This window comes from Hyla sarda, chromosome 5 (assembly GCF_029499605.1).
Source record: "Hyla sarda isolate aHylSar1 chromosome 5, aHylSar1.hap1, whole genome shotgun sequence".
In the NCBI taxonomy this organism is placed as follows: Eukaryota; Metazoa; Chordata; class Amphibia; order Anura; family Hylidae; genus Hyla; species Hyla sarda.
The window spans coordinates 275,121,604-275,149,404 of record NC_079193.1 but is presented as its reverse complement, the minus strand read 5'-3'; the positions used below and the strand labels follow the sequence as shown (position 1 = coordinate 275,149,404).

Below are 27,801 nucleotides of genomic sequence, written 5' to 3'. Positions count from 1 at the left end.
TGTAAGGTCCTCGCCTCAGACGTGATTACCGCTTTATATTTGGTTGAAAGCCCAATTGTATCAACAGAATTTATTCCAGTAAATATTTTTAAAGGTTATGGGCTGTATTGTATACGGTCTCCATAAAAGCAGAAGGCCTAGCAGGTATTATCATGGCACAATGATTAAACATGGTAAGGCAGCTGGTATTCCTGGCATATAAAATCATAACTCAGCATGTTTACGATACACAATTTAAACACTTCTTTAAAAATGTTCTTTTCAAAATGCTGGCATGATTTTAACACAAATACTGATTCTATTTTATGTCTTGTAGAAAGTGCAACGATATACATTAATAATTCAAGCCACAGACATGGAAGGAAACCCAACATATGGTCTCTCAAACACAGCAACTGCTGTCATTTCTGTGACAGATGTCAATGACAACCCTCCAGAGTTCACGTCAATGACTGTAAGTATAGATTAGAAGGACCCGAGAAATACAGATATGGGGCCAAGTCACTTTACCTGGTTATCTGCCTGGAAAGTTTACACTGTTTGTTTCGTTTTGGGAGGAAGCAAAGTGTAATGTACTGTATACCAAGTAAAAGGAAGATCGATTCTTAATCAGGAAACATTTGTAAAATATGTTCTTATGCTTGTTACAAAATATTTTATCTAAACAAAATTAAGGTATATTGCTTTTTATTTGTTTGTACTTTGTTAGGAATCAGAATTTGCATTTAAAAAATGTTGCTTCTGCTGAAGTTTTGCCCATTTATGCATTGATACAGAAGAAGGCAGAATATCTGTGTATACATATGCAAATTTGTCATTTAGGAGTCTTATAAAGCTGTGTGGCATTCACTGGCTGAGATTGGATTACCCATAAGAATGCAGCAGCCAAAGTTGGCCAGAATTACAATTGGGCTATTCACTGTTTCTATCATTTCCCTAGAAGTGAATGAGATTTATGAAAACTGCATAACCTGCTGTGCTGTGCGATTTTCAGAACTCTCATTGACTTCAATAGTAGTTACAGGAACATGATAGAACAGCCCACTTGGAAGGACAAGTTGGGGAGGAGGGGATGGGTTGTGAGGGGTTTAGCACCATTGTAGATAAACATGTAGGCCCTTTATCTATCTCGTGGATATGCCATAAATGTCTGAGATGGAATTAAAGGGGTTACCCAGGAATAGAAAAACAGAGCTAATTTCTTTATTAAAAAAAAAAAAACGGTCCCCGTCTGTCTCCAGGTTGGGTGTGGTTCTGCAGCTCAGTTCAATTGAAGTGAATGGAGACAAGTTGTAATACCACATACAAACTGGGGGCAGATGAGGAGCTGTTTTTGAATGAATTTAGCTCTGTTTTTCTATTCCTAGATAACCATTTTAAAGGTGTTATCCACCATAAGGTGAGTTTAGTACGTACTTGCCAGACAGTAATGGACATGCTTGTAAGTGTGAGGTCACTTTCCTCCCTCCCACATCAGCCATCCCACCCATTAAAACACAAATTAGCTGCATTCCATTCAAAAGACCAGTGTTTTCTAACCAGGGTGCCTACAGTTGTTGCAAAATTATTTCTTTCCCACCCAGCGGTCGCTTCACTTATTAAAGCAGAACAGGCTCCCTTTGTACACCTGACCAGTGATGTCATGTCCCTGCAACCTGGGAAAACCCAAGACCTGAGTAATTTTGTATGCTGTTAAAAATAAATATTGGGACGAAAATCACAGTAGCATTGCAAGACCACCGTCACATACACCAACCTTACAGCCCCTGTAGCATACTTTAAAAAAAATCCTGGAATGCCCCTTTAAGGCTATGTCAACACACCATTTTTGAGCCTCTCCTTGAGCCATGAACAGCTAAAAAAAATTTAACCCAAAAGCAAAAAGTATTTTTTAAAAACTGTGTGAACATTAAAAAGCTTAAAAAAAGGCTCATAAAATGGTATATGAACAAAGACTGGAATTACACAAGCAGTTTTTGGTGCAATTTTGTGAATAAAAACTGTAAATAACTAAAAACCAAAGAAGATGTATCAATCTATATTTTATCATTTTATTTCTTTTTGCATCCACTCTTGGCTTTAGTTAAAAAAAACACTACCATTAAAACTGCATGTTTGATTCCAGCCTTAAATAGGTTTTCTAGGGCTGTGAATTGAAAGCCTGAATGTTCATTAAAACCATAGCAACATATAGGTAATTCCTAAGGAGCTGAGGAGCAACTGATGGCATTTTAAGCACCATTCAGCAAGATTCAGAATTGCAAGATTCAGATATGTATAGTACTTCTATTTAAAAATCTTTACACTTCCAGTACTTATCAGCTGCTGTATACTACAGAGGAAGTTGAGTTGTTCTTTTCAGTCTGACCAAAGTGCTCTCTGCTGACACCTCTGTCCATGTCAGGAACTGTCCAGATCAGGAGCAAATCCCTATAGCAAACCTCTCCTGCTCTGGACAGTTCCTGACATGGACAGAGGTGACAGCAGAGAGCACCGCGGTCAGACTGAAAAGAAATTTAAAAAGAAAATAACTTCATGTGGAGCATGCAGCAGCTGATTAGTAATGGAAGTTTTAAGATTTTTAAATAGAAGTAATTTGCAAATCTGTTTAACTTTCTGGCACAGGTTTATTGAAAAAATATATTTTCCACTGAGTACCCCTTTAAGAGGAGTACTCCGGTGGAAAACTTTTTTTTTTTTTTTTTTTTTTAAATCAACTGGTGCCAGAAAGTTAAACAGATTTGTACTTATTAGCTTCTGAATACTACAGAGGAAATTATTTTCTTTTTTGAACACAGTGCTCTCTGCTGGCATCATAACCACAGTGCTCTCTGCTGACATCTCTGTCCATTTTAGGAACTGTCCAGAGCAGCATATGTTTTCTGTGGGGATTTTCTCCTATTCTGGACAGTTCTTAAAATGGACAGAGATGTCAGCAGAGAGCTCTGTGTTGCAAAAAGAAAATAATTTCCTCTGTAGTATTCAGCAGCTAATAAGTACTGGAGGGATTAAGATTTTTTAATAAAAGTAATTTACAAATCTTTTTAACTTCCTGGCACCAGTTGATAAAAAAAAAAAAGTTTACCACCAGAATACCCCTTTAAAGTCAGGAGCGCAGACATGCAGTTGACCATTAGGTAACTATTGCTTGTTTGTCATTACACACAGCTCATGTAGATGCAGAGATTAATGTATTTTTTATAGTGCTTAAAGTGGTACGCCACTGCCCTAGCGTTCGGAACACCACACCCCCTCAATGCCAGTCTATGGGAGGGAACGTGGTTTGATGAAACCAATATTCAACTTTTTGGGGTCAATTATAGTGTCAAGTTGTGTCTAAAACCGAGCACTAGTCATCACCAATACCATCCTTACACCGTCATGCAGTTTCATGCTGTGGGGGTGTTTTTAGCAGCTGTGATAGGGAGACTGGTCAAGATTGTGGAAAAGGTGAATAGAGCAAAGCACATAGGGGGAGATTCATCAAAATCAGGGCAGAGGAAAATTTGCCCAGTTGCCCATAGCAACCAATCAGGTCCTTCTTTCATTTTTCAGAGGCCTTGTTATAAATTAAAGAGGCGATCTGATTGGTTGCTATGGGCAACTGGGCAACTTTTCCTTTGCACTGGTTTTGATGAATCTCCCCCATTGATATAGTTATAGATCGCGGGGGGGTCTGACCCCCCCCCCCCCCCCCCCCCCCCCCCCCCCCCCCGGAATCTCCTGGACGGGGCCATGGTAGTCTGCAGGAAGTGAAGTTTCGTCCCCAGCAGTAAGCCGCGGCAGACATGCCCCCTCCATGTATCTCTATGGAGTACATGGAGGGGGCGTGTCGGCTGCCGCATCATGTGGGGTCAGAACGCCCCCTTTCCAGCATACTGCTGCGGCCCCGTCCAGGAGATCCCGGGGGGCCCCAGCGCTCGGACCCCCGCGATCTATAACTTATCCCCTATCTCCTTTAATGAAATGCTGATCCAGAGTGCTCTGGACCTCAGACTTGGCTGAAGGTTCACCTTCCAACAAGACAATGAGGTATTGAGTGCAGAATGATGGGGGAAAACATGGTTTGCTTCTATTCGAGCACCAGGCCTCAGTATAATAAAAGGTGAAAGGAATGCATTGTACAAATAAAGCTAACATCTAAAGGAAGTACCTGCTTAGTTCCCAGTGAATTATTGTAACATGTATGTGATATATCAGCTTTAGCACAAAAATGAAGACTCTCCAAGGGTTAAGAAGAAAGAACAGTAAAGTACAGATATAATCATTGTAACCTTCGTATTGCAAAATGGGAAGTTCTTCTTGTTTAAAAGTTTTCAATCCTGCAGTGTAGACAGCCAGGCGTAACGTTAGCAGCGCTGTCCCTAAAGATCAGTTCTGAAGGAAAACTTTGGCAAGAAAGTGCAATTGAAAGATCTTTAAAACATTGTCTCTGAAATTTTGTGGCCCGTAGGTGTCACGGGCTTCAATGCAGACACTGCCTCCTTTACTTTTTCCCATGATCAGCGACCATTAGGAAGTTGCAGCATGCTGTGTTTCCCAGCAAAAGTGACAGTAATAGCCCTTCCTAAAAGACGGCACCATAGGGCTTTATTCAATCTGCAGTGCTGTTTGTCCTAGTCATTGTGAAGTATGAGTGATCTCGAAAACTTTCTCTAATGTCACATACATCTGTCTGGCCTCTGCCATGTAAGCTTTATATCACAGACGTGCATAGAAATTATATCAATTCTAATCTTAGTTCAGATTTTTCTTCTCAAGTCTGAGATGCTTTCAAGGTGCTTTGATCTATTTCTATAGATAGCGCATCAACCCTAGGAGAGTGGCCAATATTTCTTTACTATATGGTCCTAAAGTATGTTTATTACATTGTCATTTTCATAGTATGTTGTAATGAAATGTATTAAAATGTCATACAGGTGGATCACACAGGTATTTCATTTTCTACTTAGAATGAAATCTCCCTGCTCCCTCCCATATACGCTGTGGCTGCAAACAAGACTAATAAGGGGAAAAATATAATATAAAGATTTGGCTATAAAGCTTAAAGGGGTACGCCGGTGAAAACCTTTTTCTTTTAAATCAACTGGTGGCAGAAAGTTACCGTATATACTCGAGTATAAGCCGAGTTTTTCAGCACGATTTTTCGTGCTGAAAACACCCCCCTCGGCTTATACTCGAGTGAACTCCCCCACCCGCAGTGGTCTTCAACCTGCGGACTTCCAGAGGTTTCAAAACTACATCTCCCAGCAAGCCCGGGCAGCCATCGGCTGTCCGGGCTTGCTGGGAGTTGTAGTTTTGAAACCTCTGGAGGTCCGCAGGTTGAAGACCACTGCGGCCTTCAACATCATCCAGCCCCCTCTCACCCCCTTTAGTTCTGTACAGTACTCACCTCCGCTCGGCGCTGGTCCGGTCCTGCAGGGCTGTCCAGAGAGGAGGTGGTCCGGTGGCATAGTGGTTCCGGGCTGCTATCTTCACCGGGGAGGCCTCTTCTAAGCGCTTCGGGCCCGGCCTCAGAATAGTCACGTTGCCGTGACAATGACGCAGAGGTGCGTTCATTGCCAACGTACTTCTGCGTCATTGTCAAGGCAACGCCTCTATTTCGGGCCGGAAGCGCGGAGAAGAGGCGCCCCCGGTGAAGATAGCAGCCCGGACCACCTCCTCACCGGACCACCTCCTCTCCGGACAGCCCTGCAGGACCGGACCAGCGCCGAGCGGAGGTGAGTACTCAGAACTAAAGGGGGTGAGAGGGGGCTGGATGATGTTGAAGGCCGCAGTGGTCTTCAACCTGCGGACCTCCGGAGGTTTCAAAACTACAACTCCCAGCAAGCCCGGACAGCCGATGGCTGCCCGGGCTTGCTGGGAGTTGTAGTTTTGAAACCTCTGGAGGTCCGCAGGTTGAAGACCACTGAGGGCGAATGATGAGAAGAGGATGATGAAGGGGGGGGGGGTGTGGGGATGATGAAGGGGGGTGGGGATGATGAAGGGGGGGGTGTGGGATGATTACAAGGGGATGATGAAGGGGGGATGTGTGGGATGATAAGGGGATGATGAAGGGGGGATGTGTGGGATGATTACAAGGGGATGATGAAGGGGGGATGTGCGGGATGATAAGGGGATGATGAAGGGGGATGTGTGGGATGATGACAAGGGGATGATGAAGGGGGGATGTGTGGGATGATAAGGGGATGATGAAGGGGGGATGTGTGGGATGATGACAAGGGGATGATGATGAGGATGTTAATGACGGGTCTGGATGATGACAGGGGGGGATGAGGTATTTCCCACCCTAGGCTTATACTCGAGTCAATAACTTTTCCTGGGATTTTGGGTTGAAATTAGGGGTCTCGGCTTATACTCGGGTCGGCTTATACTCGAGTATATACGGTAAACATATTTGTAAATTACTTCTATTAAAAAATCTTAATCCTTCCTCTACTTATTAGCTGCTGAATACTACAGAGGAAATTCTTTTCTTTTTGGAATGCTCTCTGATGACATCACGAGCACAGTTCTCTCTGCTGACGTTATTATAATAATAATAATGCTTTATTTATTGTTGTCCTTATTGGGATTTTAACCCAATTCCCCAGCACTGCAAGGCAGCAGTGCTAACCACTGAGCCACCATGCTGCCCTTAGCATACATCTGCTATGCATGGTTGCTAAAGTGGACAGAGATGTCAGCAGAGAGCACTGTGCTCGTGAGGTCATCAGTGTTCCAAAAAGAAAGGAATATCCTCTGTAGCATTCAGCAGCTAATAAGTACTGGAAGGATTAAGATTTTTTAATAGAAGTAATTTACAAATATGTTTAACTTTCTGCCACCAGTTGATTTAAAAGAAAAAAGATTTTCACCGGAGTACCCCTTTAAAATCATGACATAAACTTTGGTCCTGAGATTCTTGCAGTGTGGATGCAGTTACCGTATTTTTCTCCATATAAGACGCTCCGGCATATAAGACGCACCCAATTTTAAAGGAGGAAAATCTAGAAAATAAAGATTCTGAACCAAATACAATGTAAAGTATAGGACAGTGATCTTCAACCTGCGGACCTCCAGATGTTGCAAAACTACAACTCCCAGCATGCCCGGACAGCCGTTGGCTGTCCGGGCATGCCAGGAGTTGTAATTTTGCAACATCTGGAGGTCCACAGGTTGAAGACCACTGCTATAAGAGGTAATACTCACGTGTCTGCGCCGCCCCGGAACCGTCACCGCTCGTCACCGCTGCCCTGGATGTCGCCCTCCATCGCTGTCGCCGCGTCCCCGGGGTGTCCCTGTCGCACCGGAACGTCTCTACTGCCCGGGATCCTCGCTCTCCGTTGCCGCCATCACATCGCTACGCACGCCGCTCCTATTTAAAGACAGGACGGCGTGCGCGACAACGTGATGACGATGAAGGAGAGCGCCGGCCATGCAGGGGATCCCGACCCGGAGCAGTCATTCGCCGATCGGACACCAAGGAGGTCCCGAACAGCCGACTGAGCAGCCAGGTTAGTTTCACTTTCGCTTCAGATGCGGCGGTCAGCTTTGATCGCTGCGTCTGAAGGGTTAATACAGGGCATCACCACGATCGGTGATCTCCTGTATTAGCCGCGGGTCCCGGACGCTGATGGCCGCCGTATTGCTAAAAACATAGTGGGAACCCAGCCTCACCTGTCATCAAACTTGCTGTTACCAGTGCAAATGTAGCTCTGTGATTTAACACAGGATGTACAGGATAAATGGAACAGAATAAAATGAATACAATATATATTTTTTTTAAAGAAAAATTTAATCAAATGTTAGAATCTGTATAGCAAGCATAGCAAGAGTATTAGCCTTCATCATTACACCAAACTGGAGGAAGTGATCCCAGTGAAAATATCACTCAGTAAGCCAATGTATCCCAAAGGCTGTTTTTCAGTGTCTGTGTAGTCACAGTCGGGCCCCATGGGGCACAAGCTGTGATCATTAGAGTATCTATACATTGTCTGCATTACAGCCCCAGGGAAGATCGGCTTTAAATGTAAAATCTAGTTGATATTCCCAAAATGCTTGGTATCTTTTTATATTGTTTCACTCCAATAAGAATGAAATTAAAAAAAAAAAGATGGACCTACTACAGCGATCACTCAAATTACAATATTAGTTTGTTCTAGGATGATGACTGAAAGTTTAAATTATTTGCTCTCAAGACTAAAACACTATAGAAAATGAATTGTTGGTTCCAAAATATCAACACAGAATACAAAAAAATGAAGATAATTACTACAGAAAATCATTTCCTTGTTATTGTAATAAAAGTTATTATAGGTTCCTGTACAAAACACTGGCCCTCATTTACTATTCTAAACCCGACTACTTGTTTTGTCGGGTTTTTGGGGGGCATCTTTGTCTGCGACAGGTCGCAGACATCGTGCGCCAGTCTGCGACACGATGCAACATTTTTTCCCGATGGACCCGATGTGGATTCTCCCAAACCGGAAAAAGGGGCGTAACCCGACATTTCTGAGCTTTCCCACGTATTTATAAAGGTTTCCAACCCGAATTTGTTGAATTGTTGTGGATTTTTTCCCGACAACTCAGAGGAGTTGGAAACCAAAACCTACAAAACCCAGTGCGACAAACAGGATGCAACATAATAATAAATACCAGGGGAAAAAAGCAGTCGGGTAAGAAAGCAAGATAGACTTACAACCCGATTTTGTAAGTAAATGAGGGCCAATGTGTACCAGGAAAAAAACTGAACAGAGCTGCTCTCACCAGGTGTCCAAAGGAGCAACTCCTCATGGCACAGGTCAGATCGATACTCCTCTTTACTGTAGAAAGGCGCTGCTAGACAGCCATAGTTGAACTTCAGTTAGGGTGGGTTCACACCACATTTTTGCAATACAGTTCCCATATACAGTGACCCCCCCGACCTACGATGGCCCCAACACACGATCATTTCAACATACAATGGTCTCTCAGAGGCCATAGCATGTTGAAGGCAGCATCAACATACGATGCTTTTGTATGTCGGGGCCATCGCATAAACGGCTATCCGGCAGCGCAGACTGCTTCAGCTGCCACTGGATAGCCTTTTACAGTGCCCCGTGTGGTCCGCTGACCATCACTTACCTGTCCTCGGGGCTCCGGCGCGTCCTCTTCGGGATCCCCTGCATTGTCGGCGCTCTCCATCATCGGCATCACGTCGCTGCGCACGCCCTCCCGTCATACAATAGGAGTGGCGTGCGTAGCGACGTGATGGCGGCGACAGAGAGCGAGGATGCCGGGGAAGCAGAGGCCTTGCTGGATCGTCGGGGACACCCTGGGGAAACGGCGACAGCAATGGAAGGCGACATCCCTGGCAGCGGTGATGAGCGGTGATAGTCCGGAGCGGCGGAGACAGGTGAGTACAACTTCCTCTACCAGTGGTCTTCAACCTGCGGACCACCAGATGTTGCAAAACTACAACTGCCAGCATGCCCGGACAGCCGTTTGCTGTCCGGGCATGCTGGGTGTTGTAGTTTTGCAACATCTGGAGGTCCGCAGGTTGTAGACCACTGTCCTATACTTTACATTGCACGGATCCCTCAACATACGATGGTTTCAACAAACGATGGTCTGTTTGGAACGTCTTACCATCGTATGTTGAGGGACCACTGTACACCATACGGTTTTTGACTTTGCATAGTTTTTTTCTTGGAATTTCAATCATACAAGTGAAACTTTATTCATAATAGAGTGAAAAGTTAAAAACGTAAATTATTTTTTGCTTAAAAAACAGATGCAACCGGACATCATTTTTCAAACCGTATCCGGTTTTTAACTGTAGACGGGTGAAAGTTTTACACACGTTTTTATACATTTTAGTCCGGTTTTGAGAAATCTGTTTTTCATCAATAAACCTGATACGGGGACTGTATTGCAAAAACATGGTGTGAACCCGCCCTAATATATTTTACCAGTGAAATGCCCCTCTGATTGGTCTAATCTATTCACGCAGATTAAGACTGTCGGTGATTTTGTATGTTGACTAAGGTTTCATGTTAAACATTGTGTGACCCTGAAACCATTGTAATTTAGGGATCACTGTATAATAAAAACAGTAGAAGAGAGCACAAGGGAAAATGTTGTGGGAGAAGCATGAAGTGAATGAAGATAGTATGTCAACCTTCATAAAGATTCAGAACAGGAATACTATGCAAGCAACAATACAAATAGCCCGTAGGAGTGGAACAAAACTCCTAACTCCCTCCCAATAAAAAATTAAAAATAATAAGATGTGGCATATAACATTGGAGTAGCTCCAGTGATGTTATTAGGTGATATGGCAACTGCTGTAGTTTTGTGTGACCCTTTTTGTATTTAACTAAACTTAGGCCTCATACACACTGCCATGTTTCAGATCTGTGTTGTACAGGTCTATAATACTAAATCCTAAGTTACCATGTTACCATATTGTGCTGCTCATATAAAATCTTTATCTGTGAAGCAACAACTATGGTAGTCTCCATCCATCATACATTATGGCATGTTATGTAGCTATTCTCTTCTAAATATATTGCTTTTAGAGTAAACTAGAATGCCTTATAGAGACAACATACAGACCCATAGGTACTCCATATGCTGCCTTTAAAGGGGTACTCCGCCCCTAGACATCTTATCCCCTATCCAAAGGATAGGGGATAAGATGTCAGATCGCGGGGGTCCCGCCGCTGGGGACCCCCGGGATCTCGGCTGCAGCACCCACCTGTTGCGGCTTCCAGCAGCGCTGGAGGCTCTCATCCTAACGCCCCATGACCACGGTGACGGGAGATCGTGACGTCATGACTCTGCCCCCGTGTGATGTCAAGCCCCACCCCCTCAATGCAAGTCTGTGGGAGGGGGCGTGATGGCTGTCACGCCCCCTCCCATAGACTTCCATTGAGGGGCGGGGCGTGACATCACACGGTGGGGTGTCGTGACATCACGATCTCACGTCACCGCGGTCGGGAGTCGAAGCCTCCAGTGTTTCCCGAAGCCGGAACAGGTGGGTGCTGCAGCCGAGATCCCGGGGGTCCACAGCGGTGGGACCCCCGTGATCTGACATCTTATCCCCTATCCTTTGGATAGGTGATAAGATGTCTAGGGGCGGAGTACCTCTTTAAGGGTTTATTTTTGTGTGTTTAGGTTCATAAAGATGCTGTGTATTTGCAGAATTTTATAAACTTGAGTTAAAAAATTAGTAGATATTTTTACAATATGAATAAGTATCTTATGTGATCTATTCAGTCATTTTTATTTGCAAGGGGGTTGTGGTTTTATTATTAGTGTGGTTTTACCTTTGACAGGAATTAGAAATTCTTTTGCACATATTGGCTGCAGTATGAAACACCCTTTTAACCAAGACTGCCCCTTACACTTGCGAATCTCATTTGCAAAGAAAACTTATTGAATCATATTTGGACAGTGGCTCCTCCAGATGACATTACAGTGAATCCAATTAGGACTAGCTTCACAATGTCTGCCCATTTGTTAGCACTCACCTCTTCCAACCATATTAAATGCAACCATAACTAATGTTTTACAGACTAGAACAGACATTGAGGGCTGGTGTGAGGCTTGCTTTTCGTCTTTAATAAAATAAGAAGCCCTCAATCAATAAACCACATCTAATCTGTCTGATCTCCGAGACAGCCAAACAGAAGGAGATGGACTTGATTCTTCCTCTTCTGCCCTTCATTTTTTTACTTATTTGCTGCACTCTCTCAGTCAAATCCATTCAGCAGCTGGTCTTTTTAAGGGTCACCCAGTTTAAATCGCTAAGCTGCTGATTTCAGGGTTTGTAACAAAATCTGCTTTCAAGTTTCAACCCCTTGAGTGCCATGAAGATTATTATTATCCTTATAAAGCTGCAATATCTTAGGCGTTGACTTATGACATTGCATTAATAGAAACACAGAAACAACTGTAAGTTGATGTCAAAAGGTTTTCATGTTTTTCTTAACACACACACATATATATATACAGTCTATATATATATATATATATATATATATATATATATATATATTGACTAGGACAACAGAATTTTTCTTGTAACTGCTGCCTTTGTGCACCATGATAATTCAATGATTAAAGATAGCCCAGTGGCTTTCCCTGATGTGCTATGCCATTGTGATACTATAAGGAGTTGTCAGATGGCAGATGCAGCTCTGATACATGCTGTTAAAGTGTACCTTTTGTCAACAAAACTTTTTATATAATGTAGATAATACAATTATATGTATATTTGTAATATACATTGGTTAAAAAAAGTGTATATTTATGTGTGAAAAGGTGCTTACCCTGCAGCTATTGCCTGTGAGGAGTCAAAATACAGGAAGTGTGCTGGCTCCTGGCTTGTCAATCATCCTCATGTCTGAGCCCATAGCATGTCACAGAGCCTCACTGCACAGAGCCCTACATGTCCTCAGTGCACAGATCCCTGCTTGTCCTCAGTGTACAGAGCCCTGCATGTCCTCATTGCACAGAGCCCTGCTTGTCCTCAGTGTACAGGGCCCCATTGCCCTCACTGCACAGAGCCCTGCTTGTCCTCAGTGTACAGAGCCCTGCTCGTCCTCAGTGTACAGAGCCCTGTTTGTCCTCAGTGTACAGAGCCATGCTTGTCTTCACTGCACAGAGCCCTGCTTGTCTTCACTGCACAGAGCCCTGCATGTCCTCAGTGTACAGGGCCCCACTTGTCCTCACTGCACAGAGCCCTGCTTGTCCTCAGTGTACAGAGCCCTGCTTCTCAGTGTACAGAGCCCTGCTTGTCCTCAGTGTACAGAGCCCTGTTTGTCCTCAGTGTACAGAGCCCTGCTTGTCCTCAGTGTACAGAGCCATGCTTGTCCTCAGTGTACAGAGCCATTTTTGTCTTCACTGCACAGAGCCCTGCTTGTCCTCAGTGTACAGAGCCATGCCTGTCTTCACTGCACAGAGCCCTGCATGTCCTCAGTGTACAGGGCCCTGCTTGTCCTCACTGCACAGAGCCCTGCTTTTCCTCAGTGTACAGAGCCCTGCTTGTCCTCAGTGTACAGAGCCCTGCTTGTCCTCAGTGTACAGAGCCCTGCTTGTCCTCAGTGTACAGAGCCTTGCTTGTCTTCACTGCACAGAGCCCTGCTTGTCTTCACTGCACAGAGCCCTGCTTGTCCTCAGTTACAGAGCCCTGCTTGTCCTCGGTGTGCATAGAGCCCTGCTTGGCCTCAGTGTACAGAGCCCTGCTTCTCCTCAGTGTACAGAGCCCTGCTTCTCCTCAGTGTGCATAGAGCCCTGCTTGTCCTCAGTGTACAGAGCCCTGCTTTTCCTCAGTGTACAGAGCCCTGCTTGTCCTCAGTGTACAGAGCCCTGCTTGTCCTCAGTGTACAGAGCCCTGCTTGTCCTCAGTGTACAGAGCCCTGCTTGTCCTCACTGCACAGAACCCTGCTTGTCCACCCTAACTTCCTGTATTTGGACTCCTCACAGAGACACACAGACAATAGCTGCAGGGACAAAAATATACATATTTTTTAACCAATGTATATGAAATATACATATAGTAGTATTATCTACGTTATATAAAAAGTTTTTGTTGCTGACAAGTACACTTTAATATCACGTTTCTCCTTACGTTTGGAGCATAAGTAGGCAGCCTGTCAAAAAGGGATGCTTAAATGGAATGTGTAATCAAAAAGCTACCTATTGTTTAAATCAAGTTTTTATGGGACCATATTTTTTAATAATTTTTGCAGATTTTTTTCTAAGTTTTCTTTTTATGATCTATATTTTACAATAATCATGAAATCTTGCAGGTTAACATCACAGACAGGATTACAGTGAAAGATGACACCAGTACATAGATAAGACACCATTTAAAGTAACTGGAGCTCAGCATTCCTCTCCCTGTCGAATGAAAAAGGTCACAGAGAATGCCCAGTAACGTTTCCAGTAGATGTGAAGAAAACATCTTCTGTCCGTTATTGTCTATGTCCATGAGTTCTGCTGTAAAGCATATCGTAAAATGCTGTTAAACATAAATTAGGCAAGATGGCTGCCACCATAATAATACAGAAAAATGTATTAAAACATTACAATCAAAAAATAGAAAAAGGTTAGAAAAAAAGAACATGTATGAATAAAATCTAGCTGATACATTCCCTATAAATGGCCTAACCTTAGTGAACTAGTGCCTATATTTGGGCCTTTTTTTTCTGTATGTATTGATTTATTTGCAAGGCTAAAAAGCATGGATTGCATTGCTGCCCATTGACTTTATGACAGATTTATCAATGTCCATAGATAGACTTGTATATTTTAAAACCAGAGCACATATATGTAAAGCCTTGAACTATAATATAGTAGTAGAGGTGCTGGGCTGCAATTTTAAACATCTTTGCCAATTTGAGGGTCACTGTAATATAGTTATCTAGCAAACAATCCTTGTAATTGCAAAAAGCTACAGTAATTTCATGGTTACACACAAAATGTACTGATATAACAATATTATATAAATCATGGGCCTTGCCGTTTGCACTTATTCTTATTCAAGCCTTATTATACCTTTGTTTCAGATTGGAACGTTTGTAATGATTTATTCATTACATGACAAACGCACTTTTTTCCCCTTGGAACCTGTTTCTTACGCTGCACCACTGCTATACACAATAATCAGCTTCTTCTCTATTTACCTTCACGTGAATGTGTTTAGAATTTTAAACTTGTAGATCTGTCTCGTTTTTGACACACGTTGGCATCGCGGCTTTCAGCTTTAAAGTTTCATCCATTTTCAGAGTTTCTGCGGAGAATATTAAAGAAAATCTCTCCTGGATAATGAAGCACAACAGCGGGGTGGTGAATCACTGTTTTTCATATCACTGAGATCTATCCTGCCAAGAAGATTATTATCAATAGTATTAGTAGCTTTATTGTTCTTTACAGGAACTATGAAGAATCATTAAAGGAGATATCTAGTGGTGAAAAACGTATCCCCTATCCTAAGTATAGGGGATAAGTTTTAGATCGCGGGGTGTCCGACCGCTGGGGCCCCCCGTGATCTCCTGTACGGGGCCCCAACAGCCCGCGGGAAGGGGGCGTGTTGACCACCGCACGAAGCGACGGCTGACACACCCCCTCTATACAACTCTATGGCAGAGCTTGAGCGCTGCCTTCGGCAATCTCCGGCTCTGCCATAGAGTTGTATTGAGGGGGCGTGTCGGCCGCCACTTCATGTACTATCTTCCGGTAGTTTTCCACCATACAGGGTTAATACAGTAGTGCCGAGCATATTCTCTTTGTTTTATGGGAGATTTGTCAATTACTTCTAAATCTTAATCCTTCCAGTACTTCTCAGCTGCTCTATGCTCCAGAGGAAGTTTTTTTTCCTTTTGAATTTCTTTTCTGTCTCACCACAGTGCTCTCTGCTGACACCTCTGTCCATGTCAGGAACTGTCCAGAGCAGGATATATTTGCTATGGGTATTTGTTTCTACTCTGGACAGTTCCTGACATGCACAGAGGTGTCAGCAGAGAGCACAGTGGCCAGACAGAAAATAAATTAAAAAAGAAAATAACTTCTTCTGTAGTATACAGCAGCTGATAAGTACTGACAGAATTATTATTTTTAAATAGGAGCAATTTACAAATCTTTTTAACTTCCTGGCACCAGTTGATTTAAAAAAAATTGTTTTCCTCCCGAGTACCCCTTTAATGTTATTCTATATAAACAGAAGCCTTCCTTTTCTGTACAATTCAGCATCAAAGCATGTCCACTATTATTGTATTTAGCTGTATTGGCATTTTTTCTGGCTTCAGAGCTGAAATCTCCCAGAATTCATTTCAGGTACATTCTTAACATATGGCCCTGTGCAGGAACCTAATGTATGCTTTAAAGAGAATTGGGGAGATTCTTGATAACCCTTGTAAAGGAAGAATGGTGATCAGATTGCTGCTTTCATTTTTTAGAGGCCTTTTTAAAAATGTAAGAAACAATCTGGTTTCTATATGGATCTGCAACACTGTTCTTCTACACAGGTTTTGATAAATTTCCCCCATTGTGTTATGAAAAGGTTACCTATTGTTTAAAACAAGTTTTTACATTAAGAATATTTTTTAGGAATGGTGAAAATTTTTCATTTTACTATCTATATCGTAAGATAATCCTAAAATCTTGATTAAAAAAAAAAGTTTTCCACGGAAGTACCTCTTTAAAGGTGACACCGATATATACATAAGACGCCATTTATATTTTCTGAGCTCGGAGTTCAGCCTCCCCCTCCCTGTAGAATGACACAGACCGCATGCCTAGAAAAAACAACATTCTAGTGAATCTGCTTTAGACCATTGTGCCTATACTGTAAAGCTTATTTCTAAATGCTGATAAAACAGTTCAGACAAAATGGCTGCCCCTATAAAATGTACTAAAAATAAAATAAAAAACAATTAGTCAGAAAATAGGAGCTTAAAAGGTGTTTAGGGAAAAAATTGTGCTACCATGTATCACATGGTCCCTGAATATACTACTGTGGGTACTGTTGAATACTATATTTTCTGTGTAGTGTAACTACTGGGAAACTGTGGATAGATTAACAACTTCTCTAGGGATAATATTTGATCACACCTGCCAAATCATCAGTAGTCATCTTCAAGGAGGTTATGGTTCCTATTTTATTTGCAGAAGAAGATCCCAATCGTTATTACATTTTTTATACTATTGATACATACCGTATATACTCGAGTATTAGCCGAGTTTTTCAGCACGATTCTTCGTGCTGAAAACACCCCCCTCGGCTTATACTCGAGTGAATTCTCCGCCCTCAGTGGTCTTCAACCTGCGGACCTCCAGTTGTTTCAAAACTACAACTCCCAGCATGTCCGGGCTTGCTAGGAGTTGTAGTTTTGAAACCCCTGGAGGTCCGCAGGTTGAAGACCACTGCGGCCTTCGTCATCATTCCCCCCCCCCCCCCCCCTTCGTTTTGTACTCACCTCCCCTCGGCGGGACGTTAGGATAAGCTGGTCCGGGCCATCTGTGCTGCAGGGACCGTCCGGTGGGGAGAGATAGTCATTCTGGGCTGTCCATCTTCACCCGGGGGGCCTCTTCTATGCGCTTCGGGCCCGGCCCCAGAATGGTGGCGTTGCCTTGACGACGACGCACAGGGACGTTCATGCAACTTCCCTTTGCGTCGTCGTCAAGGCAACATCATTATTCCGGGCATGAAGTGCGGAGAAGAGGCCCCCCCGGTTTCAAAACTACAACTCCCAGCATGCCTGGACAGTTGATGGCTGCGCGGGCATGCTGGGAGTTGTAGTTTTGAAACATCTGGAGGTCCACAGGTTGAAGACCACTGTTCAGACATTGACAAGCGGTGATGATGAAGGGGGGGTGGGATGATGACAGTGGGATGATGAAGGGGGGGATGATGACAGGGTAATGATGAAGGGGGGATGATGACAGGGTAATGATGAAGGGGGAATGATGACAGGGTAATGATGAAGGGGGGGATGATGACAGGCGGTAATGATGAAGGGGGGATGATGAGAGGGTAATGATGAAGGGGGGATGATGACAGGGTAATGATGAAGGGGGAGGGATGATGACAGGGTAATGATGAAGGGGGTAATGATGGCGGTAATGATGAAGGGGGGATGATGAGAGGGTAATGATGAAGGGGGGATGATGACAGGGTAATGATGAAGGGGGATGATGACAGGGTAATGATGAAGGGGGGGGAATGATGACAGGGTAATAATGAAGGAGGGGATGATGACAGGCGGTGATGATGACAGGGTGATGAGGGTGTTAATGACGGGGGTCTGGAGGATGACAGGGGGGGAACATGACATGGGGGGATTATGTATTTCCCACCCTAGGCTTATAGTCAAGTCAATAACTTTTCCTGGGTTTTTGGGGGGAAATTAGGGGCCTCGGCCTATATTCGGGTCGGCTTATACTCGAGTATATACGGTATGTATGATTTAAAAATCTGTATGTGTGGCATCTAACAGGAATGTTATACAAATAGAAGTATACAAAAAGAAAACATGAATGTAAGTGTTGTATAAGTTTGTTAAATCGACAATTTGAATATTCCATTATCTCTTTGTAATGTAACATTCTCAAGTAGTTAAACACCACATGAATTATGCCTGTTGCTGAATCACACAGTAGACAGTAAGATTTACTGCACCAAGAAATTTGAGACAGGGTGCGGGGAGGACACGGCAAACAGATCCCGACAGTCGTCTCTTCCCGCCCCATCAATAACTGTTCAACAATAGTGTCTGAGCCACAGCGCTTAAGCTTCTCATCACACACAGCCCTTTGTATCTTCCCCCTAATAAGTCATGAAGAACTTGTATTCTCATCAGCAGGACTTCGTGTAAAGAAAGTCAGCCATCAGGGTGAAATGACACTATAATGTTAAGGATGCCATTATTACCAGGTTCACTGTTTTATTAATCCATGTATTTATTTAATGTTATTCAGTCCAGATCTCTGTCCCTGAAAAGGAAATTCATGTTGGGCACATTGACCCTGACTTATAAAAATGTGTGAGAGAAAAACTGCAGATTTTGCCCATAACAACCAATCACACATCAGCTTTCACTTTACCAGAGCTCGTTAAGATAAGATAGCTGAGCTGTGATTGGTTGTTAAAGGGGTACTCTGCCCACAGACATCTTACCTCCTATCCAAAGGATAGGGGATAAGATGTATGATCGTGGGGGTCCTGCAGCTGGGTCCCCCCGCAATTTCCATGCAGTACCCATGCCGCACACGGCCGTCATGCCCCCTCTCATACACATGAATGTAGGGGACATGGCGTGACAACACATCTCTGACCGCGGAAACCCAGCGTTCTAAACATACTGTTTAGAATGCCGGGTGCGGGACGGGTGCTGCACGGAGATTGTGGGGGATAAGATGTCTGTGGGTGGAGTACCTCTTTAAGAGCTCTCCAGTTTTTGTGTACCTGCCAATTTTGGGGGGATCAACCGACAATCTAAAATGTATGGAGGCCTCCCACTTCTTACCTGACGTGCCAGGAAGAAAATTCGTGCCAGGAAGAATTCAGCATGTCCAACAGGTAGGAGCCTAACAGCCTAACTCTCTTCAAAAACTGCAGACTCTAAGTGTCTTTTAACCCTTTAACGACACAGGACGTAAATGTACGTCCTGGTGCCCTGGTACTTAACTCACCAGGACGTACATTTACATCCTGTACGTGACTGCAAGCACCGGAGTGGTGCACGTGTCATGCACGGCAGGTCCCGGCTGCTATCAGCAGCCAGGGACCCGCCGGTAATGGCAGACATCAGCGATCGCGCTGATGTGCACCATTAACCCTTCAGATGCCATGATCAATACAGATCACGACATCTGCAGCAGTGCGGTCGGTTAAATGGATCATCGGATTGCCCGCAGCGCTGCCGCGGGGATCCGGTCATCCATAATGGCGGACGGAGGTCCCCTCACCTGCTTCCGTCCGTCTCCAGGGGTCTTCTGCTCTGGTCTGAGATCGAGCAGACCAGAGCAGAAGATCGCCGATAACACTGATCAGTGCTATGCCCTATGCACAGCACTGAACAGTATTAGCAATCAAATGATTGCTATAAATATTCCCCTAAAAAATTAGAAAAATCCCCTCCCCAATAAAAATGTAAATTGTCCCTTTTTCCCATTTTGCCCCCAGAAAGTTTAAAAAAATAAAAATAAACCTATTTGGTATCGCCGCATGCGTAAATGTCCAAACTATCAAAATATAATATTATTGATCCCGTACGGTGAACGACATGAACATAAAAAAAAAAAAGAAAGGTTAAAATTGCTTTTTTTTGTCACATAAAACTATAAAAAAATTTTTAAAGCATTTATTAAAAGTTTCATATATGCAAATGTGGTATTAATAAAAAGTACAGATCACGGCGCAAAAAAATTAGGCCTCATACCGCCACTTATACGGAAAAATGAAAAAGTTATAGGTCGTCAAAATAGAAGGATTTTAAATGCACTAATTTAGTTAAAAAGTTAGCGTTTTTTTTTTTTTTTTTTTTTAAAGCAGTACAATAATAGAAAAGTATGTAATCATGGGTATCATTTTAAATATATTGACCCACAGAATAAAGAAACTTATTATTTTTAACGTAAATTGTACAGCATCAAAAGATGAAACCTTCCACAATTAGCAAAATTGTGGTTTTCTTTTCAATTTCCCCACACAAATAGTATTTTTATTTTTTTATTTCGCCATAAATTTTATGGTAAAATGAGTAATGTCATTACAAAGGAAACCTGGTGGCACAAAAAACAAGCCCTCATACTCGTCTGTGGATGCAAATCTAAAAGAGTTATGATTTTTCGAAGGTGAGGAGGAAAAAAACGAAAAGGCAGAAATAATATTGGCTGCGTCCAAAATGGGCTGTGTCCTTAAGGGGTTAATCTACCGTATTTTTCGTCATATAAGACGGTCTGGCATATAAGACGCACTGAATTTTATAGGATAAAAATCTAGAAAATAAAGATTCTGAACCAAATACAATGTAAAGTATAGGACAGTGATCTTCAACCTGTGGACCTTCACATGTTGCAAAAATACAACTCCCAGCATGCCCGGACAGCCGTTGGCTGTCCGGGAATGCTGGGAGTTGTAGTTTTGCAGCATCTGGAGGTCCGCAGGTTGAAAACCACTGGTGTAGGAGGTAGTACTCACGTGTCCCCGCCGCTCCAGACCCGTCACCGCTCGTCACCGCTGCCCTGGATGTCGCCCTCCATCGCTGTCGCTGCATCCCCAGGGTGTCCCCATCTCTCCGAAATGTCTCTGCTGTCGGGTATCCTCGCTCTCCGTTGCTGCCATGAAGTCGCTACACACGCCGCTACGCACGCCACTCCTATTGGATGATGGGACGGCGTGCGCGACGACGTGATGACGACGAAGGAGAGCGACGGCCATGCAGGGGATCCCGGCACGGAGCAGACACCGAGGTGGCAGTTAAGGTCCCTTCCGGTGTCCTGTGAGCTGTTCGGGATGCCGCAATTTCACCACGGTGGTCCTGAACAGCCGGGTTAGTGTTATTTTCGCTCCAGACGCGGCGGTCAGCTTTGATCGCCGCGTCTGAAGGGTTAATACAGGGCATTACCGCGATCTGTGATGTCTTGTATTAGCCGCGGGTCCCGGCCGTTGATGGCCGCAGGGAGCGCCGCGATAGGTGTGTATTCGCCTTATAAGACGCACCAACTTTCCCCCCCCCCCAGTTTTGGGGAAGAAAAAGTGTGTCTTATACGGCGAAAAATACGGTATCTACTGATTTTTTTTTTTTTTTTTTTTGAAGGGGGGCTTGGAGTTGACGGAGTCTCCTTATATTTCATGGTCTGTTTGGAAGAAGTAATGGTGAAAGAAGCCTTGTTCTGTTCCTTGAAAGACCAATCATTTCTCCCCCTTTCTTCATCTTCATGTTTCTGGAAAGACTGTAAATAATGTTGGACTTTGGACTGTAGATTGAAAATCTGAACTGCGTAGGACGACAAGATAATATTGCCGTGCTTGTAATTACATTAGTTTATAAAGAAATGAGCTGTAATGGCCTTCATTTTGTTTTCAATGCATCGCAATGCTTTGCTGTCCCTTTGATCTCACGCTGCTTCAGATATTTGTGTTCTTTGAAAAGCATTAAATGCCAAGAAATGATGGTTCATTTCATGACTACTTTAAACATTTGTGATGCTTAGTCTGTCTGTTAACTTCATATTATTACACATAATAATCTCCTCACAACTGAGCATTACCTGCGAGTCAGTACCGCGCTGAACGAGATAAGTAAGGCATTAGTCCTGAGACAATGCACTGTTCAGAGGAGATAAGAGTCCATGACAATACCACGCAATGACAGTCAATTAATACTTTCTCCTAAAGCGATAATCGCCAGGAATTTTTCTTAGTTTCTTTTCTGATTATGTGGCTGTCTCTAAATATTATTGTTGCTCTTCAGCTATATAACATTTGTTTTTCCTCTCTCTTTTTTTTTTAATTTATCTGGTTTAGTTCTATGGAGAAGTGCCTGAAAATAGAGTAGACGTTGTAGTAGCCAATCTCACAGTAACAGACAAGGATCAGCCACACACAAGTGCTTGGAACACGGTGTACAGAATTGTCAGCGGTGACGCAACCGGACGTTTCACCATTAGAACGGATCCGAACAGCAACGATGGTCTGGTCACTGTGATCAAGGTAAGTTTTTATAATAAATGTAATGTAAGTGTTTTCTCTTGTATGAAGCTTTGGATGATGTCATTTATGTTGGTACGAATGAGATTACATTGATTATTAAAAATAATAATTAATCGTGTTAATCCTAATATTTTTCTAACCTGCATTTTTTTTCTTTGCTTTGCTTCTAGCCAATTGACTTTGAGACCAATAGATTGTTTGTTCTAACAGTAGCTGCAGAAAACCAAGTGCCTTTAATTAAAGGCATCCATCATCCTCCACAGTCAACAGCCACAGTGTCCATTACCATCATCGATGTCAACGAGAGTCCTTACTTCAACCCAAATCCTAAACTTATACGTCAGGAAGAAGGTTTAATGCCGGGAAATGTACTTGTGACATTCAATGCACAGGATCCAGATCGCTATATGCAGCAAACAGTCAGGTAAAACTGCAGGGCATAGATTTCTTACTTTTTTTTTTTTTTTTTTGTCAGCCGATGCTTTTGAGACACTTTTTAGTTCTGCTTAATACGTTTAGTTCTATATATATATATATATATATACAGATATAATTAAGCTTTATAATATAGCATACATAATTTGTTCTTGTTTATATAGTGTCATACACTCAAGAAGAATCTTTACAAGGCCCATTGCAACTAATGATCAATCTTACCTATCATGATCTGTGGATCTATGTGTGTGTCTGTGGCAAACAGTGTACAGTGACCCCCCGACCTACGATGGCCCCGACATACGATAATTTCAACATGCGATGGCCTCTCAGAGGCCATTGCATGTTGAAGGCAGCATCAACATACGATGCTTTTGTATGTCGGGGCTATCGCATAAACGGCTATCCGGCAGCGCAGACTGCTTCAGCTGCTGCCGGATAGCCATTTACGGTGCCCAGTGTGCTCCGGTGAGGGTCTCTTACCTGTCCTCGGGGCTCCGGCGCGTCCTCTTCGGGATCCTCTGCATCGTCGGCGCTCTCCATCGTCATCATCACGTCGCTGCGCACGCCGTATCATCATCCAATAGGAGCGACATGATGGCGACGATGGAGAGCAAAGATGCCGGGGAAGCAGAGGCCTTGCCGGAGCGTCGGGGACGCGGCGACAGCGATGGAGGCGACATCCAGGGCAGCGGTGACAAGCGGTGACGGGTCCGGAGCGGCGGGGACAGATGAGTACAACTTCCTATACCAGTGGTCTTCAACCTGCGGACCTCCACATGTTGCAAAACTACAACTCCCAGCATGCACGGACAGCCAATGGCTGTCCGGGTATGCTGAGTGTTGTAGTTTTGCAACATCTGGAGGTCCGCAGGTTGTAGACCACTGTCCTATACTTTACACACGATGGTTTCAACAAACGATGGTCCATTTGGAACAGATTACCATCGTATGTTGAGGGACTGCTGTACCTCCATGTGTGTGTGTGTATATATATATATATATATATATATATATTGTCGTATGTGGTGATTTATCAAAACCTGTGTAGAGGAAGAGCGGAGCAGTTGCCCATAGCAACCAATCAGATTGCTTCTTTCATTTTTAAAAAGGCCTCTGAAAAATGAAAGAATCAATCTGATTGGTTGCTATGGGCAACTGCACCGCTCTTCCCCTACACAGGTTTTGATAAATCTCCCCCATAGACTCAAGAAGAATCATAACAAGGCCAATTACAACTAGTAATCAATATTTTCTGTCTTTAGCTATAGATCTTTATGTTTGTCTGTGGCAGTGCTTTCTGAACTGTGTGCCTCCAGCTGTTGCAAAACTACAACTCCCAGCATGCCCAAAAGATATACATTATATAATAATTATCCATAATTTCTCCTTTAGTAGATGTTTGCATTGGTTGACATTGTAAAACAAATGTTTTTTTTTTCCTCAATTGTATTATCCTTATTAGGTATTCAAAGCTTTCCGATCCTGGAAATTGGCTTAAAATTGACTCAATGAATGGACAAATTACAACTATAGCAGTTCTGGACAGGGAATCCATGTATGTGAAGAACAATATGTACAATGCAACATTTCTAGCCACAGACACCGGTATGTGTTAATATTCAGTATTTATTGCCTGATTCCACATGTTTCGTTAGAACATAAAGAGAATTATTCCTTCTATAGCTGGAAAGAGTTTATTGTACCTTGTTGTGGTGTTGGAACAAAATAAATGCAATTTAGTCGACTAAAGAACAAATGAATCACTTGTTAATTTATATTAGTTGTCTAATATATAGTTTCCATGGAAACAAGAAGAGCTTTTGATATATTGTTATCTCTCCAGAAGGGTCTTTGGTTCTAAAATGTTTTGCTAATTTATGTTGCCCATTCTTTGTAATGCATTTATGACAAATCAGTTCTAAATGAACATATTATTCTGCAGCTCTGATGAAGAGGATGCAGATAGTTTATGAGTATGCTTGAGAATATGCCTCATCATGAATGTAGTTAAAATAAAACAAACTAAAATCATATTGTTTGAAAGCATACAAACTCCATGCAGATGTTGCCTTTGGTTGGATTGCCAGTACGGCAAGGCAATAATGCTAACCGCCACCGTGCTGTTCAGTATATATATATATATATATATATATATATATATATGTACACATTATGAGGGCTCATAAACAAAGTGTAATGTTTTCCAAATGAATAATTTAGATTAATGCATATAATAGGTTAGTAATGTATGCTGTGTTTCAGTAAAAATATTGAAACATTTTGTGATTGTTAGTAATATAATAAAAATGCACCCATAATAAGTGATTGAATGTCAGCTGCCATATAGAATAAAAACGCAGCTCAGCTCCCCACCCAATGTGAAGTTCTTCAGACGGATTTCCAATTCAGTGGAGGGAAGAAAGGATCACAAATCAGGCCGCATCCCTTATGAAGAGACAAAAGAGAATCCAACGATGTCCAGCTCTCCCACGGCAAGTGCATATAGTTAAAACCATATCTTTAATAGGTATAGATTAAAATCAAACAAAACAACAAAATTGTGATTAAGCTTTTGCTTTTTCACTGCTTTGTTTTGTCCAATTTTAATCTACACCTATTAAAGATGTGGTTTTAACTATATGCACTTGCCGTGGGAGAGCTGGACATCTTTGGATTCACTTTTCTCTACTATGCAGGATGCTTGAACACAGCCGGGTGCCTCAAATAGACCTGTAAACTTATAGTCGCATTAAGGGTAGGGTCACACAAGGTTCCCCTCCACAGCCCAGTGTGCGCAGTGAGGTTTGGTGGTGGTCCCAGCATGGCGGTGTGACTGTGACACACGGGCCCACCTCCGAACCTCACTGCCCCCACAATTTCCTGCAGTGTGAGGTATGCAGGGTATACACGTATACAGCCTATCGTAAGGGAGAAATGTATCAAAACCTTTGCAGAGAGGTGCAGTTGTCCAAAGCAACCAATCAGATCACTTCTTTAATTTTTAAATAGGCCTCTGAAAAAATGAAAGAAACAATCATATTGGTTGCTTTTGACAACTGCACCACTTTTCCTCTGCACAGGTTTTATTATTCTATTATTGTCTTTGCTGCCTTATTGCTGCAATCATTCAAATGGAATTCTCTGTTTACAAATCGACGAGTAGATGTCAGATTGATTACTTTGTTTTCACCCAATGGCCCAAGGCTGTTATGATTGCATAACTTCTTATTGTGTAGTCAGGTAGGTGCATACTAACTATTTTAGTCATTGTGCAAGAACCCATGCAGAATATCACATCTTAAAAGGGGTGCTTCAGTGGGGGGGGGGGGAAAAATTCAAATCAATTGGTTCCAGAAAGTTAAACAGATTTGTAAATTAATGCTTGTAGTGAGGAACAGCGTTCGGCACAGCCAACCGTGCAGCCTGATGTTCGCTCTTAATGGAGCAGGTGTGTATGTGTGTCGCTGCTTGTGGGGTGCTCAGCCAGGACAGAGTCATGAGTCAAACATTTGAGAGAGCATGGAAAATAAGCGGCACTCACCACAGACAGCTAGCGACAACTTCTTTATTTCTTAGGCGTGCAGTTAAAACATGCAGGTGCAGGGAGACAGGGACGCCGGGGAATCCGGCCGACTGGTCACAGCCGTATCGTGCTTCCGCACTTCGTCAGACCATGTAAAGATTTGTAAATTACTTTTATTCAAAATTCTTAATCCTTCCAGTAATTATGAGCTGCTGTATGCTCCAGTTAGTTGTATAGTTCTTTTAAGTCTGACACAGTGCTCTTTGCTGACACCTCTGTCCATGTCAGGAATTGTCCAGATCATGGACAGAGGTATCAGCAGAGAGCACTGTTCTCAGAATGGAAAGAACTACACAATTTCCTCTGGAGAATATAGCAGCTGATAAGTACTTGAAGGTTATAGCTTTCTGGCACCAATTGATTTTAAAACGTTTTTTCCCCGCCAGAGTACCCCTTTAAGTGTACTTTTACTTGGATAGCTACTAAATCACCAGTATTGCCAAGGTGCATTCATATAGCCCTCTTCTTCAGCCAATCTTATATGAATTTTTTTTTTTATAACCTACTTTTTCTAGGTATTCCTCCAATGAGTGGCACTGGCACGTTACAGATCCTTTTGCTGGATATAAATGATAATGCTCCTCAAGTCTTTCCAAGAGAAGTGGAAATTTGTGAACGACCAGATCCGAATGCAATTAACATTACAGCAATAGACGCTGACATAAGCCCTAATTCAGGACCATATATCTTTGAACTCCCATTCAGCCCAATGGATATTAAGAAGAATTGGACCATAACTCGAATTAATGGTATGTGTCTGTGTGTAAATTATGAGAGTTTAACACCAAATGTGCTTTACTTACACAGCATGTGAAAATCCAACATAGTTCCCACCTGCCTTTATTCTAAACTCCTCAGATTAGCAACACTTCCCAAAATCACCCCCAAGAGACACTATGGGGGAGATTTATCAAAACCTGTGCAAAGGAAAAGTTGCCCAGTTGCCCATAGCAACCAATCAGATTGCTTCTTTCATTTTGCAGAGGCCTTGTTAAAAATGAAAGAAGCGAGCTGATTGGTTGCTATGGGCAACTGGGCAACTTTTCTTCTGGACAGGTTTTGATAAATCTCTCCCTATATTCCTGCTCATCTAGACACAACAAAACAAGCAACAAAAAGACTCCTACCTAGGCTCTGTACATCACCACACTCTAGAGATGAAAGCACACTTGCTCTATCCCCATTCGTATGATCAGTTTCGGTCCTAGCAGTCATTCCCCCAGCAAACCCTCTAAATTCAGTTGCAGTTGGAGCTTACTTATTTTAATTTGAGAGAATATTGATTTGGGAGCCCATCTCTTTCTTAATCTAGCTTCAGGCCCCTTACCAGGGGAACATGTTCACTATAAACAGACCTCAACCTTCTGCAGCTACATCATGGAAGCCTTTGGGAAGTAAAATTGTCTGCAGCTACCCTATAACCCATCAGTTTATGAAACAACAGTCTGTAGCTTGTGCCCTTTAAGCAAACTAAAGACCAACATTAAAGGGGTACTCCGTCTCTAGACACCTTATCCTCTGTCTAAAGTATAGGGGATAAGATGTCTGATCACGAGGGTCCCGCCACTGGGTCTGTGCAGCACCCAGCACTCTT

At 42.9% G+C, this 27,801-nt stretch overlaps 1 protein-coding gene and 1 long non-coding RNA gene across 2 annotated transcripts in view; one reads left to right on the top strand and one right to left on the bottom strand.

The window, feature by feature from the left end:
- Positions 1-27,801, top strand: part of CDH2 (cadherin 2) — a 303,149-nt gene that overhangs the window by 254,884 nt on the left and 20,464 nt on the right. Inside the window, exons 8-12 of the mRNA XM_056521772.1 lie at positions 317-454; positions 22,001-22,186; positions 22,357-22,610; positions 24,087-24,229; positions 26,723-26,956. Coding sequence (XP_056377747.1) covers positions 317-454; positions 22,001-22,186; positions 22,357-22,610; positions 24,087-24,229; positions 26,723-26,956 — 955 coding nt within the window. The remainder of the gene's footprint in view (positions 1-316; positions 455-22,000; positions 22,187-22,356; positions 22,611-24,086; positions 24,230-26,722; positions 26,957-27,801) is intronic.
- Positions 13,450-27,096, bottom strand: LOC130274025 (uncharacterized). Its single transcript, XR_008844206.1, has 3 exons — positions 27,011-27,096; positions 14,655-14,852; positions 13,450-13,968 (listed from the first exon to the last, which is right to left on the bottom strand). It is a non-coding gene; the product is annotated as an uncharacterized LOC130274025 (long non-coding RNA).